The sequence below is a fragment of the Protomyctophum parallelum genome (assembly GCF_964188405.1).
Source record: "Protomyctophum parallelum genome assembly, chromosome: 11".
NCBI lineage: Eukaryota > Metazoa > Chordata > Actinopteri > Myctophiformes > Myctophidae > Protomyctophum > Protomyctophum parallelum.
In genome coordinates, this window is record NC_139707.1 from 18,135,150 (window position 1) to 18,153,349 (window position 18,200).

Sequence of the window (18,200 nt, forward strand, 5' to 3'; positions counted from 1 at the left end):
TTCCCCCCACAAAACAATTTAGTGTCGAACGAGGAATGCCTTCACATTAAGTTTTATTTTGTTTTCTGCACTTGCACTGTTAGACATCAGCCAATGATGTAACAGGTCCCTGCATCAAATTTATAATGTTAAGCAGCTTTTATACAGACTTCCATTTAAACTCGCTGCAGCGTTACCATAGCAACAGCATCCGGTGCACTTTCCTCCTCTTGACTACACATCCTCAAGCTGCCACCGTGATTGGATGAACGCTCCCTGGATGTCACTGGGGTAACCGAATGATGGGCATTTTAACACATGAACGGAAATCTAGGTAGTGAATTTGACTGGATCCCTCCGTGTGGCATTCAAACGGTCATCACAGAGGTTTAGGGGTAGCCGATGTATCCCATTGGACAGTTTTCACATCTTTCTACCGAGGGAGGTTCCATATCGGTTTTGTTGGTACGGGAGCCGAGGGGGGACTGGCTAGTTACGCAGCGGCGGTGGGTCTCCGCCCGAGAGTATGGCGGCTCGGGTTGTATTGGTGAGCGAATGAGAAACGGAGACTTGCAAGAGATGGTGGAAAAGAAACAAAGAGACGAAAGTTGTTTTTATTAACTATCGATATAGTTTTATTTTAGCATCATCTTCTCGGGTAGCCTAGCTCGTGCATTTGTGCTCACACTCCGTTCTAGGATTTGCCCAGTCCCCCCCCTCAATGTCTTCGATGGAGCAAGTTTGTTTTTTATGATGCATAGAAGGGTGAGCTGAGCTAACTAAGCAGATGAAAACCCGCACGTCCCCATCATCGGGCGCTTTTTATTTGTATTCCTTGCTATGCATATTTTGACATTTCAGCTCTCGGATGCATGTGTAATTATCATTTATCAATGCCTGACCTGCGTGGAGGAATTTCTACAATGAAATTCATCATAGGGCACCGAGTCTTTGTGCTCTGCCATAGCTGAGCAGCGGCGAGCAAGATTGTATATTATTGACAGCCGTTCAAAATGAGACACGAATGGTGAATGTAGTTTGTGCGAGGATATTTTAGCTCATTTCAATGTCGCGCGGAAATTGATACGTTTCGACAATCTCTTGATTTAATCAATTAGCAAGGGAGCAATGCGCGAGTATAAAGTGGTGGTCCTAGGCAGCGGTGGGGTCGGGAAATCCGCCCTCACTGTGCAGTTTGTCACCGGGACGTTCATTGAGAAGTACGACCCTACCATAGAGGATTTTTACCGCAAGGAAATTGAGGTAGATTCCTCGCCCTCAGTTCTGGAGATTCTTGACACTGCTGGTACCGAACAGTTTGCTTCTATGCGGGACCTTTACATCAAAAACGGCCAAGGATTCATACTGGTCTACAGCCTTGTCAACCAGCAAAGCTTCCAAGACATAAAGCCGATGAGGGATCAAATCATAAGAGTGAAAAGGTTGGTACAATTATGCATGTGAAAGAATTATGTCCAAATACCGCGGTGGTTCAGTATGGATGTAATGCACTTTTTCTGACATGTTGGCCTGCGGGCCCTGTGGTTTCAGGACGGGCCTATAGGCCTGGCCTTATGTATTCTCCTTAAGGGTAGGCTACACACCACATCATCTGTTCTATGTTATATCTGCTCACATTTGTCAACATTTTCTGGTCTTAATTCTTAAATGACTGTCTTCTCTGTTTTTAAAGATGTATTTGTTGGTCAAGGCAGTAGTCATTCAAGATCTTAACAAGATCTCACCTGCACCATCAACAAAGTCAGGGCCAGTCTGCAGCTCTGTTGTCATGACATGACAGATATTGTCTCTCACATGCTGCCGTTTGTTGCACAGAATGTCCACAGTGCTGGATGCTGCAACCTCTGTGAAACAAGTCAGTCAGAATAAAATACCCAAGCTTCAGAGCAACAGGGTCTCAGCAGAGAGCCCTCAGACACACCACTAAATCAATAGGGGGCTTGAAGTCACATGCAACATTCGGAAAAAGCACACCACTTGTGTGCCCACCAGTTTGTGCAGAAATGCCATGTTTTTAATGAACAAACACTCTGTTTGGAAAGACAAGAAGAGCGAGCATCCCAACCAGGAACCAGCCATGAGCTACTAACATCCGCCACGCATGATGTAGTGGTGAGGTCATCACCAGTGGGGGATGCTGATTGATACATGCAGAGGTTAACTGAGGGTGTTTGAATATTCTGTCATGTTATTAGTATTCCTAGCTCAGGGCTATTGTCCTATACAGGGACAGTTCACCCCCCCAAACAAAATCAGTTTTTCTATTGATTACTCGCCCCATGGAGAAAATGACATTTCGGGGGTTAACTATCCCTGTAATATTAACTGATTAACAGTTAAAAGAAATAGAACATGCCATGGAAAATCACTGCATAGACCAAGTAGTTTAATTATAGGGCATGGAGTCTACTGACATGCATGATGCATAGTTGTTGTGTACAGGTCAAGATCCTCCTGTAGAGTGTACTATAGAGTATGGCATGCACTGTGCATGCCATGTGCATGGCATGCACAGTGTCAGTGAATGAATCATGCAGTCTTAGGATGTCAGAGAATCTGCCTCAATGGATGGATGTACAGACAGTGTAAACTTCTAGAAAAACATCCTCTGTGCAAGCTGTCACTGAAGATATTCATACAGCAGGATAAAAGTGTGTGTGTGTGTGTGGGTGTGGATACATACACGCACATGCACACACAGTGCGTCAGTATGGATGGTTTGACTTTGAGGGTCAATTAAATGCAGGATCTCCCAAATGGCCTTTATAAACATTCTCCAAAATCCATGATTCTGGATGAAAGAATGAGGTCAACATGTTTTCCTTCCGTATGGAGGCATAGGGAAAAGGTGTGTGTGTGTGTGTGTGTGTGTGTGTGTGTGTGTGTGTGTGTGTGTGTGTGTGTGTGTGTGTGTGTGTGTGTGTGTGTGCCTACATGTTCACAAGCACACAGCATATCAGGTGTGGCCCAGCTGTGTTTCAAACATAGCCTAATACCCAGAGGGATTCCTGAAATTCCTGTTATTTTATATTCCCAAAAGTCACAGGGAGCTTTTTTTTCTAAAATCCAAACAATGTGATGAGCCTATTCAAATTGGTTGTGTGTGGGTGTGTTTCTGATCATTATGACTCATATCCAGTGTTCACTGTACAGTCCTTCACTGACTTGTTTACAGTGTAGAAGATTAGCTATGTTTTTATGACTTTAGTATAATACTATTACTAGCAAACGTTTATGTTAAAGATTGAGCAAAGGATACCTCAGATTGGGGGTCTGAGAAACCATCACCAGTGAGTGACTATATGAATCACCATTAGTACTGCAACATTTGGGAAACCTTGCTTCATTTAGTTACATTTCTTACAACCTATCATATACAGACAAGGTCTCGTTGTATGTGGGTCTGACTATAAACTTTAAGACCTTCTTCATAACCGCCCCTTTCATGTTAGCCCTGCTTGTAAACAGTGTGTAATATACCATTTACAAGCATGCACCTAAACACTGGTCTAAATATTGTTATGAAGAGAAAAATGCCCTGCTCACCTGTATCAAATTTACCTAGCAGAGGTGCTGGACTTAAAATAATAATAATCTCTGACAGTTTAAATATCATGAAAATGTGGATTTTCAGTGTTTTGCAATCATCAATGCAGACGTTCAGCTTCTTCAGAGTTGGATGTAGGTTGTATGCTCCATAACGCGGTGACAAGAGCAATGAGCCCATAGTGAAAACAGTTAAGAATGCTGTTTGATTGTTTGAAAAAAATATTTTACAGTATGTATGTAGAATGGGTATTCAAAGTAACAAAAGCACAAGTCAATACAAAAACTGCTACTTTGTGGACGAAACCATGAAAAGCACAAGACTTGTTTACACCGGGGTCCATCATTTTCAATTCATAGATATGCAAAAAAAAAAACAGGAAATCATCATATAAAGAAAATAAAAATTGGAAAAACGTGTACAGTATGGGGATAAAGAGGTGGGTGGGGTTGCATGTGGTTTGTTGAACTCCCTCTGGTGTTGTGAGTGTGGACTTTGTTGACATTAAGGAAGTATTTAGACAGGTACATGGGTATCTTGGTGGTGTAGCGAATCTTGTAGGCCAGACCCATTGCAAGATGCTGTACTCTGTCGTCAACCCTAAGAAATTCCAGCCTATCAAAATGGGCAGGGGTGAGGTGGGTTCTGGGAGTGAGGCCAAGTAGTAGCCTGACCAGTTTGTTTTGGGAAGTCTGGAGGAGCCTTGTTTTAAGGGCCTTTTGAGGTGCTGTGGTACCAAGCCGTGCATGCATAGTCGAAGAAACTTTGTACGAGGGCTCCTGTTTTCAAGGTGTTTTTGTTGACCAGTGAGGAGATCCTGTAGCCTACAGGAATCTGTATTTGGTTGTGAGGTTGTTGTGTTATATCTAGTGTTTGTGTTTGGAGCTACAGTATAATGCAGTTTATTTCTTTCTCCATTGTATTATTATATCTGCAAACATCGGAAAAGCAGTATTTAAACAATAAATGAAATGCCATAGCTGAAAGGAAGACATTTCCCCCAGTATCAATTCAAATATGGTGGAGCATTTATTTTCTGCTTGCAGAAGGTCAAGGAAGATCACAAATATGCAAGGCAAATGCAAAATTGTCTGGTCAACAAGTGTTTAAATTCCAGTCACTATAACAATGTATTATGGGGACACTCAGAAGAGTTGACTGGAGTCTGGAACTTTCAACCTGGTTCTGATAGGGGCTTGATAATGATATACTTTGTTGTGTGCAGTGTCACACAAAATATATTGATCTACAAGTTCACAGTTCAGCTTGTAGATCAATTTTTTTTAGTGTGTGACATCGCAATCTGGCTTGATAGTATACACAATGGTCGTCCATACTTGCATATAGAGGGTATTCGCATTCATAAAGTGAGTGGCAAATCGAGTGGCAAAGTAAGTTTAAAGTTGTTTAACGTTGTTTAATGCAATCAGATTTGTTTGGATGTATGGGCTGTCAAGGCCAGAAAGTAGTTTGTACTAGTCCTTACCCGTTCTGAATATATGAACAGCAAATGATGTTCAGTGTGGGTAATGCAATGTAATAGATCACATTACTGATAGGGGGGGAATTGTTTCCAGATGGTCTTGGGAAGTTGGGTTGGGCACAAAAGTAGGCTAATTAAACGTTTCTTTTGCAAGTAAATGCTGTAGTACACCATTGATGTGTGATGTAAATTTGGTGGTGATATTCTGCCTATAATTGGAAGTTCAGTCAGACAACAAATAGATTTACCAATATTTATTACAGAATGAGAATACAAGACAAGTGTGCATACGATATTAGACTTGGTGTTCGGCTCTGCTGCATTTTCTCCCTGCTCGGCGCGATTAAACACCAACGTAAAACATTAAGAGCAGGGAGATAGATATACAATAAACCCCCATGGGGAACATAAATAACAGAGCCCACCGGTGGTGGTGGGAGCAAACATCACATAACAACCAGGAACCATATGCAGAGGAAGGCAGGAAGAGCATGCAGACTGGTGAGCTTAAGTAGCCCGCCCAATTGGTCAGCTGACTACCACATCAGCGAATGACGTGTGGGACTTGCACACACTTATACACCCACGAAGTAATGCAGCATGTTAACCCCTTGAGTATAGTATGCGCCTTTGAGCATGGCATGAACCCCCTCGAGTATGTCTGAATTAACTAACTCCGCAAGCTACGTCTCATTTATTGAATATTTTCACGTTCGGTGTTGCACTTTGTAGACGGTCCCTAACCGCTCCCCGTCTGCTGCCAATGGAGATAATAATATAAGCTATTAAACGGTGAACGCGGATGTTGGCTTTTTGCAAAGCAAAGTTGTAGTTTGTTCTTTTTATAATCAGTCTTGCTCTATGCTAAGGAAGTATTCTGACTGAAAGACAGCGAGCGAGCGAAATAGACAGCGAGCGAGCTACCGCTAAATTATTAGATAGATTATCGTGAGAACGATGGCTTCCATTTTCGCATTGCAACTTTTCAGGAATAGGAAGCTTGCACTTTTTATTAGCTTGGTTTCCACATCAATGATGTGGAGGGGTTTCTGAACTGCCTACAGCCCTCCTATGAGACACAGACCGAGTAGAAAGAAATTGTGGCATTTTATCATGATCATTAGTGAGGACCAATTATATGAAGATAGGTTGAAAAGTGGTGAAGTGGTCCTAACTCTTTCAGCGCCACCTGGTGGTCACCAGTTTAGGCTCTGAGTGCCAATTCTCCCATTATAAAGAAAGAAAGAATTTGTAATTCTATTATGCATGTAATGTGCATGTCATCACCTGTACACCAGATTAGAGGAATTTTCTAAATATTGTTGAAAAAAAACATTAAGAATAAAAAAAGAAAAAGAATAATAATTGAATTCCCAAGGGAGAGACGTCTTAACGCCCGTGGCATCCGTTACAAAGACGGCAATAAGACGTCTTGTCGTCCGTGGCACCTAAAGAGAGAGACCACCAATTATTTTACTTTCAAATTCAACCTTTAGAGATGGCTTAAAGCAGTGTTTTTCAACCAGTGGTCCTTGAGGGGGTTCCAGGTGGTCCTCAGCTAAATGACGGGGAGTTGGAAAACAAATGGACCCATAGAGATCTTTAACCATTGAGAGTGTAAAATTATTGTTAAACATCCGCATTACTTAATTTACAAGAAGTCTACACAATTTAGAGAATGTGGAAGAACTGGTATTTTGATTGTTTGCCTCTCTCAGCATGGAGTTGTTGACAAATATTCAAAGTTTTGCGTCTGAGAGGCTAAATGTCATCAAATGGTGGTCCGTGACTCAAATGCTGAATAAATAATGGGAAAATTAGCACTTTTTACTTTCAACAACTGCAGATGAAAATGATTTACATGGATGTGAAAGCTGAGATGTTGATTAATGTGCCTCCCTGGTAATTAAATAAAAATATATTTATTTTGGTTATGTTGTGCTATTATGTTTGAGGATCCTATTAATCACTCATCCTGTTAGATCTATGAATGCAGTCACAGGACTTCCAACTGATGTAATTCAATTCATTCTGAAGTCAATGTGTCAAGCTGTACCAAGTGGTCACGGAAAATAGAGGAGTGTGGTTGGAGGCGTTTTTTTGTCTTAGTTTAGCTGTTTGTTGGTATGTCTTTAGTTCATTATGCATTAGTTTTAACCTGTAAACAGTCATTTGTATTGTGTCTGCAAATACTAGTGCTGTTCGATGTCTTCTAAAGTTATTTTGTGAGTGTCACAGTGGCTTTCACTTTGGATGCTGGTAGAGGCTGAACTAAATCTACAGGAAATCCAGTCGGCCGATTGGTTGCAGTTGCACTGGGAGGTCAATGAGAGCCAGGTGGACCCGCTAATGAATAAACACCATTTCTGAACGATTGCGACCTTTGAAATAATCAATTCAGGAAAATAAAAGACATGCAACACTTTGATTTCTGCTGTGTTGCTTTTCGATGTGCGCACTATAATTAAAAGTCCATTTAAAAGTTAATCTAAAGAACACATTTCTGAATGTGCAGTAAAGTATTGGACGTTATTACTGTCAATCATTGACAAGCTGTCGATACTGCCGAGCCAGAAAAGATATCCCTGAAAAGAATTACATAGTGTGCGGACATCGAAAAACAAGTGATCAGAAAACATTGTGTCATATGTCTTCTTTCATATGTGATTATATGACGATGGTTGAAATGCAATCATGCAATGTTTGTAAGCTGGTCCAGCTGGCTCTCATCGACTTCAATGCTTTCTATCAAACATCCAGTTCCAGTTTGCCTCTCAGGTGCATCATGCCCAGCGTCAAACACCTCAGTTCCTTTGTTCTTCCTTGCTGTAGTCCAGGAAGAATTGAGATTCCCACTCACATCATGGATTACATATAACTGTAACGAGGATGGGATTTGGGTTATAGACATTATAAATGTCACATCATGATGTGAACATGTTATGTTGCAACATCAAATATGTTTAGATGCCACGCCAGAGATGACGTGATTAATCTAGCTTTGTCCAGTTCGCCACCCCCGAGAGAACGAGATTTGATTAATTGACGTTAATCGAACGTTTAAAAAAATGTAATTTGCATTTTTAGCTAAAACCGGCCACGTAAAAATGGCCAAAAGTCCCTGCGTGAACTCACGCAGGGAGAAATAGGCATGATCGGCACGTCGATCGACTTTGTTTCACTTCCACCAAAACAACAAGACCGCCTCTTCTTCGCTCATGTTGCTAATTCACCCCATTCGACCGAGCCTTTTGAACTGCAATGAAAACAGGCAAATTCATAGGCACAATTGGCAAATTGTTATGTCATTTGTGGACTCTTGCATCACAGTCCACAGGAAACTCGAGAACGTGGAAGAATTCTGTATAGCAATGTTGAAAACGAAGAGATGCATGTGCCTTCACTGCATGTACACATTCAGTCCCCGACTGCTCAGGACTGGAGGCTTAGGCTTGTATAGTCGAGTTGACACTGCTCACTTCAATTCTGCCCCCGCCCAACCCCACTCTCGTCATCGGCCCACCCTGCCGGCCCAGCGTGGTCACATGCCACCCTCCCAGGTCAGGGGTGCTCCCACTCTGAGCGCTGTCACCACCTATCAGTGTCTACTGTCTGTGGAACGGGCAGGCATTAGCACAGAGGCCCTGTAACACGACCGCTGGGGACCTCATCACAGCACACTTCAGCAACAGTTAGCTATACAGTACATCCAGGTGACTCTTTATGAGGGGTGCTGTGTGACTGTCCAGGCCACTGTTACAGTGAGTCTCTCTCTCTCTACGTAGCCCTGGCTGATACGGTGAAGTGCTCTCGTTATTTTGTTTGATATTTTAAGATTTGCACTCTGTTTGTACTGCTATAGTTGATCATATCGCTCATATAAATGGCCAGTTGATCACTCAACACTCACACAAGTAATGCTTTTGCTTGATTGAATACTCTATTAACAAGCTTATTATTAACAGTGCAGGTAGTACAGTTATACTAAAAGGATAACACAAAAACTCCAGGCACTTGTTTCCATTGTGTTCCATTCATTGTTTACGGATAAGGTCATTCTGTTTTGAACGGAAGAAATGGAAATATTTGAAATTGATAACATTTCCTTCAGTCACCACCACTGACATACTGCTTTTGTTATTTAAAAATTCAGTGCATTTTAATTAAACCACTCTCAGTATATACTGTACATCTACTACTTACCTCAGCATTGCAGACACTTGTGCTGCAGGGCTTTCAATGATGGAGTCATCATTACAGAACTTGTTCATTTGCCAGCTGGTCGAAAGGATCCAGGGTCATTAAATAAATGTGTCAGTGGTCTCATTTTCCTTATTGCGGCACTCCAGGGAGAAAAATCCCCCTTTCATCTGTGTCTTGGTTGATTGTGAAAGCCGAAGTCCAAGACCAAAGTCCAATGTTGAGTACTGTAAAGGAATTCAGTAGAATTGGAAAGTGGAGAAGAATCTCTTGAGAGACAGCCAATCTATGATTCGTTCAATATATGTTTTTTATAGTTGAAGTACAATGGCTTTGCAAGAGGCCCATTGTCTCTGCAAAACAACCATGTCTATTTGACCATTTTGGCTGAGCTTGTCCGCTTTAGCCTACAGTATACCACAACTCTAGGGTAAGACAGAGTGGATAATAATGGCACATTCTGTGTTATGATCAACACGTGCATGGTAGACCATGGCAAATATCATTCAGCTATTATTAGAGAACTATTATCATACATAATACTTTTTATGCTGTTGCCATGGATAATGATGAGGTGGACGAAAACAACAGGCAATTATGAAAACAGCAACGGAACAAGCAGCCTGAGAACAAATATATTTTATAGCTTGTTCTTGTTTTCTACGGCATAAATGCTTTTGGGGGAAATTAAATCCAAAACATAATTGTAATTGTTCATAGCTGACTGCCAAACATTCTTAATTGGTAACTAAACAACACAACAATTGTGCTACACAGAATATTTATAATATCAACAGCCTATCCTCATCTGTAGTGATTTCCATGGCTATTTGACTTTCTGTTCTCCACCATTGTCATAATGGTAAAGTCATTATGCTTCATGTAGTGTGACTGTCATTTTCAAGTAGACCCAGGAATCAGGAGATGGAGAGAAGCAGGAGGCGGACTGACGGGCAGTTCCACTATGGCCATCTATAATTTACAAAAACCCATAAATTAGACTCTGCTAACTATAGCTTCTTTGCTTCTCCTTTCCCTTCCAGATACAGTAGTGTCACTTTGCATTTCAGATTCCCGCACATGTATTTGTAAGACTGGGAATTTGTCTTTGAAAGTGTAATTACCCAGTACTACCAGCTATGAGAGTACAGTAGCTTAGGGGAGCATAGCAAATGTATCTCGTCCAGGAGTGACAAGCCTATGCAGCTTGTAACACTGCCACATGTCCTCACCGTTTGGATCTCGTACAGTTTTGGAAACCCGTCATCTGAGAATAGTATCAAGAGCTTTGAAGGAAACGGGAAGAAAGAGAGTTTCCTTTTGCTACCTTGAGAGGATCCACATGAGACTTTTGTAAGGAGCCTAGACGATAGAGTACTATCCCAGCTGTTGTTTTGTGAAATCATTCATTCTCTTGAAGTTTTTTATATGCCACTGCCTGGCTGACTGACCTTGCTGCATTGAGTAGCCATGGCTCCTTGTAAATGTGCAGTTAAGTAAATGGGTAAATGGCTTAAAATATCTAGACCTTTACTGTAAAAGAGGAACATATTGCACCCCCGTAACTCAGCCAAATGCGAGAGAATAGCTCCAGGAAAGCCACAGTTCTGGGCAGCATAAAGCAGTAATCACATCCCTCTCTGCAGCAATCCAGCATACATGTATCATAGACAACTTTCTGTTAATTATTTATTTTTACAATAAGTTTCAAGTCTCTGCATGTGATTATTATATCTTGTCATATCTTTGAACACTAAACAAAACCACGGTATGCTTTGGAGTTTGGAACACTCATGAATGTCAAGTATACTGTGAGACTGAGACATATGTGGGCCAGACTTCTGGTATGGTACTTTATGTGGGCCAGAGCCAACCCAGAGACTTTGGGACCACCAGGACTGGTCACACCCTGCCCTGGCTAGGTCTATATCAGTTGATGCATCATGCATTATAGATAAGCTATGTCTGGGAGAACCGGGGTGGGAGTTTTTGCTGTACGAGTGTTTCAGTATAAATGCATAGTCACACTCACACGCTTTAGGCTACAGTAACACATGGCAGGTTCTGTGAACTGCTGTGTCTGCCTCGTTTGCATTGCTGTTTCTTAATTTCAAAATTCTGCAGTTGACCGGGACTGTCATTGAAGTTGGGGTCTAAAATGAGTCACGTAACACAGACACAGCTGCCCTCTGCCCCTCTATGTGTTTTATGGGCATTATCCACTGTTTAATCCAGGCGCAGACACAGAGTGGGCAATACCCCACCCACGTCGGCACCATGCTGAATCCAATCCCTGGGAGTTTTTGTATCCGTGGCAGCCAGCCGCCCTCACACCTCCTGAGTTTGCAGGTTTCCCCTCTGTTATTATGGCTTTTTATAGAACTCCTCCCCGTTGGTGCCAAATGACAAGTGTTTTTCTTTGTGCTGCCCACAGCCCACTGGCCTGTGATGAGGCTGGAATGAGATACAGTATTGAAATTGCATGTAGCTTGGGTTTCAAATGTAATATTTAAAAAAGGAGCATAAATTATGATCTCATTTTTCTCCAATATGATTTTGTTCTCCCAGTGAGCATAACACACATCATGAAGGTACGTTTCTACAGTCTAGTGCAGATCAGGAGGAATGTGTTGGATTCCAGAGCTCTGTGCTGTTGGCACAGCAGTTATAACAACAGCACAGGGGAGATCAGCTCAACTGTGTAATGTGCTCATCCGCACATCAGAAGTCACTTCCCACTTGAATGCCCTGGGTCAAAAATCATAAAGCTATTGACAGAAACCTTGTATCTCCATATTTCAACTTTTAATGTTTTGTTTTGTAAATTAATGACTTACTTACTTATGCCTATTTGTGCTGCGTTATGAGCTTGTAGATCTGCTAATTTGCAAACTTTTGTATAGCGAATATGGCTAAGTCTGACTGTGGGGTTTACTTTATAAATATTTCAATAAAGTATTTACAAGAGCTTGTGACTAAATAATAACAACATTGGAAGTTGGAACACTGGTTTATTTTTTTATTTCTTTTATTTCCTGAAAAGTATCGGTAAAGTAAAGGTTTCTGCCCAACACAGCAACAAATTATTTTTCCACCTATTTCAGGAGAGAAGAGCTGTGCTGTGCATTTGTCAGCCTCGGCTCACATACACTCATGTGTGTTACTCTCAATAGAATGCTGTTTCTGTGGAACATGCCTTTCACAGTAGGGGCAGGACAGTTCACAGTAGGGGCAGGACAGGTTAATGGAAGCTTGGATGAGGCAACATGTGAACTGATGACAGTGTGAGATTCAGGCTTGCAGCAACGGATCAGTAGCTGAATGGCGCAGCCGCATATACCAAATGGCCGCAGAATGCCTTCTTCAGCGTGATTCGGTTTGACTCCCTGCTGGCCAGACTGTTTGCTGTGTGTCATTCCCCTGGCTCTCTGTCCACCTTTCCTCTCTTTACTTTGCCGTCGCAAAAAAAAAAGCAGAAAACAAAACAAAAAAAAGCAAGAAAACCATCATGGACTTGATAGGTTGTTGTTTTATTTTCCCTCCAGTTAGAAATGCAGTGAATTTGTTGGTGCAATGCCGAACAAAAAGGAGATGCATACTAGGAGTCTGACCATATATTTAGTATATTGTGATACTTCCTACGGCGATATATTGTATCGTCCTCCTGGCAATATTGCAATACATTGAATATTGTGATGTTGATTAGTACTAGTAGTAGTACCCATTGTAGTGGAAAAACCAGTTGTGGACAAGTTGCAAAGTTGCACTCAGTATTATACAGTTTGGAGGAGGCAAGATTAATTTACTTATTGGCCAGTTTGTGACACAAAAACATCTTGTAAGATTTTGGAATAAATAATTCCAGATTACCATTTTTATGGTAATTTTCACTTACAGATATTGTGATATATCGTTGATGAAATCTCTTGCAATATAGCAATATATCAAATATCGTGATATCATTATCGAGACGAGGGCCTAATATCGCCATGGATATATTGTCCCACCCCTATACAGTACATTATGTCACTGTAGTCTATCATACTCTACAAGTTACCAATATGTTCAACGCCCAGTGTATCTGTTACCATAGTGATCATGAAGACAGTGGGTGTGTTTAAGTCAAATAAACCTACGGTAAATTATTTAGGAGCATGAATATTAGAGCCAGGCAAACAATTGAAAACTCTTAATGATGATGAAAGGTGTCTGTATGCATTATTTTCTCCAATCTGCGATGTTGCTCTGTATCGCCGGCAGAGGTAGGGGGTGTGTGTGTGTGTGTGTGTGTGTGTGTGTGTGTGTGTGTGTGTGTGTGTGTGTGTGTGTGTGTGTGTGTGTGTGTGTGTGTGTGTGTGTGTGTGTGTGTGTGTGTGTGTGTGTGTGTGTGTGTGTGTGTGTGTGTGTGTGTGTGTGTGTGTGTGTGTGTGTGTGTGTGTGTGTGTGTGTGTGTGTGCGTACGTGCGTGCATATACTCTGTAAACACCCGTTAGTTGTGCTTGATCTTTTCTTGTGTTATTTTGTTTATGTTAAACAAAATGAAGGCGAAAGGCCACACAGTGTTTCCTTATGTATTCTAATAGAGTTTGTGGGGGAAGTCCTGGCCTGTTCAGAAGCACAGCAACCTACATAATGTGACATGTTGTGTCTTTAGTTTCTCCAGTAGTAACTAGTCCAGTTCCACGGTGGCATCCACTCCTCATGTAACATGGCAGCGAGTTCAAAGCTCACAGGATTATGGCCACTTCCTGCCCTCAGGGGAGTGGGGCTATGTCGCACCATTTCCCAGTGGTGTAAAGTAACTAAGTACATTTACTTAAGCACTTCAGTACAATTTTGAGGAACTTTTACTTCCAGTTTTAAGTACTTTTACTTCTAGTCCACTACATTTCAGAGGCAAATATTGTACATTTACTCCACTACATTTATTTGAAAACTTTAGTCACTAGTTACTTTAATTTGTAGATTTAGATTATCATTACAAAACATACATTTATCACTTAGGCCCTATAATCATTTTGGCCTTTTGAAAATAGACGATTCTTCAAAAGATGTTTATTCATTTGAAAACTTGAAATGAGACATTCAGCATAATGAGTACTTTTTACTTTTGATACTTTAAGTACATTTTGATGCCAATAGTTTTGTACTTTACTCAAGTACATTTTTAATTCTGGACTTTTACTCGTAACAGAGTATTTCTACATCGCAGTATTGATACTTTTACGTAAGTAACACAAATGTGAGTACTTTTTCCACCACTGTCTGTTGCATCAGGCTCCAAACAGACACTCATGGTGTCATGAGAATATAGGCTAGCACGTGGACATGCAGAGTGGTCTATTCTTCCATGTAACCCCCAAACATTCGATAACTGCTATAGGCTGTTTTAGTCAATTGTATTTGAAAATAGTATGGATGCACTTTACATAAATGGCTCATTAATTGCTTGATTGATTGTCTTTCAGTGCCAGAGAGAGACATATTCTTGATTGGCAGTACATGTAGAAAGATGGATGAGGAGTACATGTGTCACTACAAGCAGGTGAAATAGGTCTGCAACTACAGATTGTCTTCTTAGTGATTTTTTATAATCAATTAAATCAATTCATCTGATTAACCACTTAAATGCTGTTCTTGTACAACGGCGTGCAAGCTTGTAGATCTGGCATTCACCCACAATAGCAGATCTACAAGCTTTGCAGATCAGTTATTTTTGTCGAAGTGTGTAGAGATGGGAATAAAACGGACCAAATACAGTTCGGTCAGGACAACTCATTATTATTTATCATATTATTTATTGAATATAAAATTAGCAATATATTTATTATGATTTGGCGATTAATTGGATCTGCTTTTTAGACCCCGATCAAGTGCATCAGGCCCAACCATAGGGGCTCCGAATCCCCCGTACCTAAACGGCAGATCCAAAATGACAGGTGGTAGCTGGGGTGGAGGAGGGTGAGCAGCAAAAGTTTAGCAGGCAGCAGCGCAGCAGAATCGGTGTGCAACAGCAAGCAAGCAGGATGAGCAGTGCAAACCTCCAGTTTAAATAGCTGGTATTAAGTTGGAATGAGTGTGTGATTGGATGAGTGAATCATGTGAATGAGAATGTGCCCAATGAACGGCCGCCGGCAAGTGCACTGAGGTTCCTCACTGAACTTTCTTTGCGCACGTCTGTGACGAATACCGGTTTACCAACTCACCGCAGCAAAAAGTGGAGAGAAACAAGTTTCAATGTCTTCATACTTATGCTAACATGCTGTCTTCATCAGTATATTATGTCAAACCCACAGATGTTATAGTTCAGAATCATTTCCAAAGTGATCAAATTATTTTGTGCAATTAAATGGTCAGCTAGATAATGATAAAAAGGTGACTATGTGAATACCAATGATGGTACCAATGATATTTCAGGATATTGTTTACTAATGAATTACATTGTTTCGGTACTTTGGTGTTTAAACGTTAGCATTCCTACTTCATCTAGTGTAAACTCTAAACAACTATTCTCTCTCTCTCAATTCAATGCAATTTAAATAAAGGTGAAGTAAAACTAAAATGCACTAAAACGTGGCGACTCGGAAAACCAGCGAGTTCTCCGGTTACCTCTGTGACAGGCGTGATGCTCATTTGCAACTCGGGTTTTTGATTGATTGATTGAAATATTTATTAACAGTTTGTAGAATTTACAGTACATTTTAAGCACAAACTCAATACAGAGACTGTCAACTGTGAGTGGACGACCCAATTAAGCATTACACTTGTTTACAACAGGGTCCACATTGTTCAATTCATCAAAACATTTAAAGACATACAAACATTTAGAGACATACATCCCTTTCACTAAGACTAGAGGGTTTAAGTCAGTGGTTCCCAAACTGTTCAGCCCGTGACCCAAAACAGAAATATTCTCCCTGGACCCATACAAGTAAAAATAGTGGTTAAGAAAATTCTCTCACTTTCCTTATGTGACGTCTCTCTCTCTCTCTCTCTCTCTGTGTGCCTGGGTGTCTGTCTGTCTGTCTGTGTCAGATACGAGAAGGTGCCGGTGATCCTCGTGGGAAACAAGGTGGACCTGGAGAGCGAGAGGGAGGTGTCCTCCAGCGAGGGCCAGGCATTGGCCGAGGAGTGGGGCTGCCCCTTCATGGAGACGTCAGCCAAGAGCAAAACCATGGTGGACGAATTGTTCGCCGAGATCGTAAGGCAGATGGACTACGCCGCGCAGCCAGACAAGGATGACCCCTGCTGCTCCTCTTGCAATATACAATAGCCCTCAGCCAGGGCCTACAAGGAGCACGTCAGGCAGGAAGTCTATACTTAGAGGAAGTTGTTTCCGACTTCAACAGAGAAATATACTTCTAGACACAAACACACGCATACACACCTTCACATGCGTGAGTGCGCGTGAGCGCACACACGCACACGCACACACACCCCAACTGAACAAAAATCCATGGTTGAACTAGTGGGATTTTAACACTCCCTCTTTGGTGCATAAAATGAATCGTGGCATAATAATAATAATAATAATGACATGTCAGTAATTAATAGAATTGAATGAAGAATGCAAGGAATTTGCCGCAAGAAAAATTGACAAAGCTGGACAAATTAAAAAACAAAAACAAAGTGCACTCGCCTTATGTTTGTCTCTGGTTTCTGTTGTTTTGGTGCATTTCTTTTTTTTTAATCTTTTGGGTTGATACAAAAACAATGAAACAAAAAAGATTCAACAGTGTAGAGTTCAGTTACTGATCAGGTTTTGTATGCTCTAATACAGTTGTTGTGCAAGCTGCTTTGGTCAAGCATTTTGGTGAAATTATCCTTCTGTTGTTGTTTTGTTCAGTTTTCATGACCCAGTTTTAAACACAGTATATCTAGCTGGAGTGCTCACTGCATTGTTTCTGTTACCATGCAGCCAAAAAGCCACTGTACACAGACCTAAAAACTACTTGTTAAAAACATTGATGAGTAATTGTTTAGCGGGTGTACCGTTTTCTTTCTTTTTTTCCTCTCAAGCTTACAGTTTTTTTTTTAATTGGTTGGCCAATTTGTTCTTATTGTTTTACATCCAGTACTTATCACAGACAGAACCAAAGAGGTGACTTGAAAGCGCCTCCATTTATTTTTTAATTATTATTGGTTTAAGGGAATGGAATGAAAATGGTTTAAAAGTCAGTGTCTTTCTTGAAACATCTGGTGCAAACTAGAGGTGTCATTTCCTTTTCAAATTTTGTCATTTTGGAGATCTAATTGTAAGCATAGCAGAGTCTCACATATTGTGATATTTTAGTTAGTTTGTTGCTTGTTCATTTAATTTATTTTTTTATTTGTGGGGGAGGGGGGTCTTGAGCCCATCTCTGAGTCTAAATAGCTCCACCAAGGATCTCTTAAAAAAACCTATCTTCTCTTCAGGAATGGATGACACTTCAAGTGAAGACACCAACATTTGTCATATACTTTCCATTTCTGTTCTCCGCACTATCAAACAATTTAAATGGGTGTTTGAGATTTTCAAACATCCCTATTCCAATTGTTTATGTATTCAGCGTATTCAGATTCATAATAAATATAATAATGATGGCGACAATAATGAGAATAATTGTTGGTAGTGTAAATATTTTGTATTGAAAGTGCCAGCTCCTTTGAAGACACTGACTCAACACGTGGAATTGTCAACTGTTTGCATGGCTAGTAAACAAAAAAGGACTTTTATTGTTTGAGATTAAAATAGGCTGTGGAAATGTGCAAAGCAAACACATTCACGTTTGGATCTGGACACTGTTCTCAACTGTACATCTATATTGCCACGGGAACCAGACTTTTCCCCGTGTTACCATTTTCATTGTTGATTTTCTATTTTTTTATGTGACCATTTACTCTTTATTCCCTTCCCTAAATTAATGGTGACACTGTTTAATTTGACACCTAAACAATAAAAGTGTGTTCAACACTAGATTGAGACTGTGA

The 18,200-nt window shown here is 40.8% G+C and overlaps 1 protein-coding gene across 1 annotated transcript; it reads left to right on the top strand.

Annotated features, from left to right (window-relative positions):
* Nucleotides 1-492: 492 nt before the first annotated feature.
* On the top strand, nucleotides 493-18,200 carry rap2aa (RAP2A, member of RAS oncogene family a). The gene is made up of 2 exons (XM_083776515.1): nucleotides 493-1,421; nucleotides 16,266-18,200. The coding sequence occupies exons 1-2, from the start codon at nucleotides 1,108-1,110 to the stop codon at nucleotides 16,501-16,503; spliced, it is 552 nt and encodes a 183-aa protein (XP_083632641.1). The 5' UTR covers nucleotides 493-1,107; the 3' UTR covers nucleotides 16,504-18,200.

What these genes read in the sequence shown, in the direction of transcription:
- rap2aa (XM_083776515.1), top strand. Translation starts at nt 1,108, where the DNA reads ATGCGCGAGTATAAAGTGGTGGTCCTAGGCAGCGGTGGGGTCGGGAAA. An exon ending in CAAATCATAAGAGTGAAAAG is followed by an intron (nt 1,422 to 16,265) that starts GTTGGTACAATT and finishes TGTCTGTGTCAG; the next exon opens with ATACGAGAAGGTGCCGGTGA.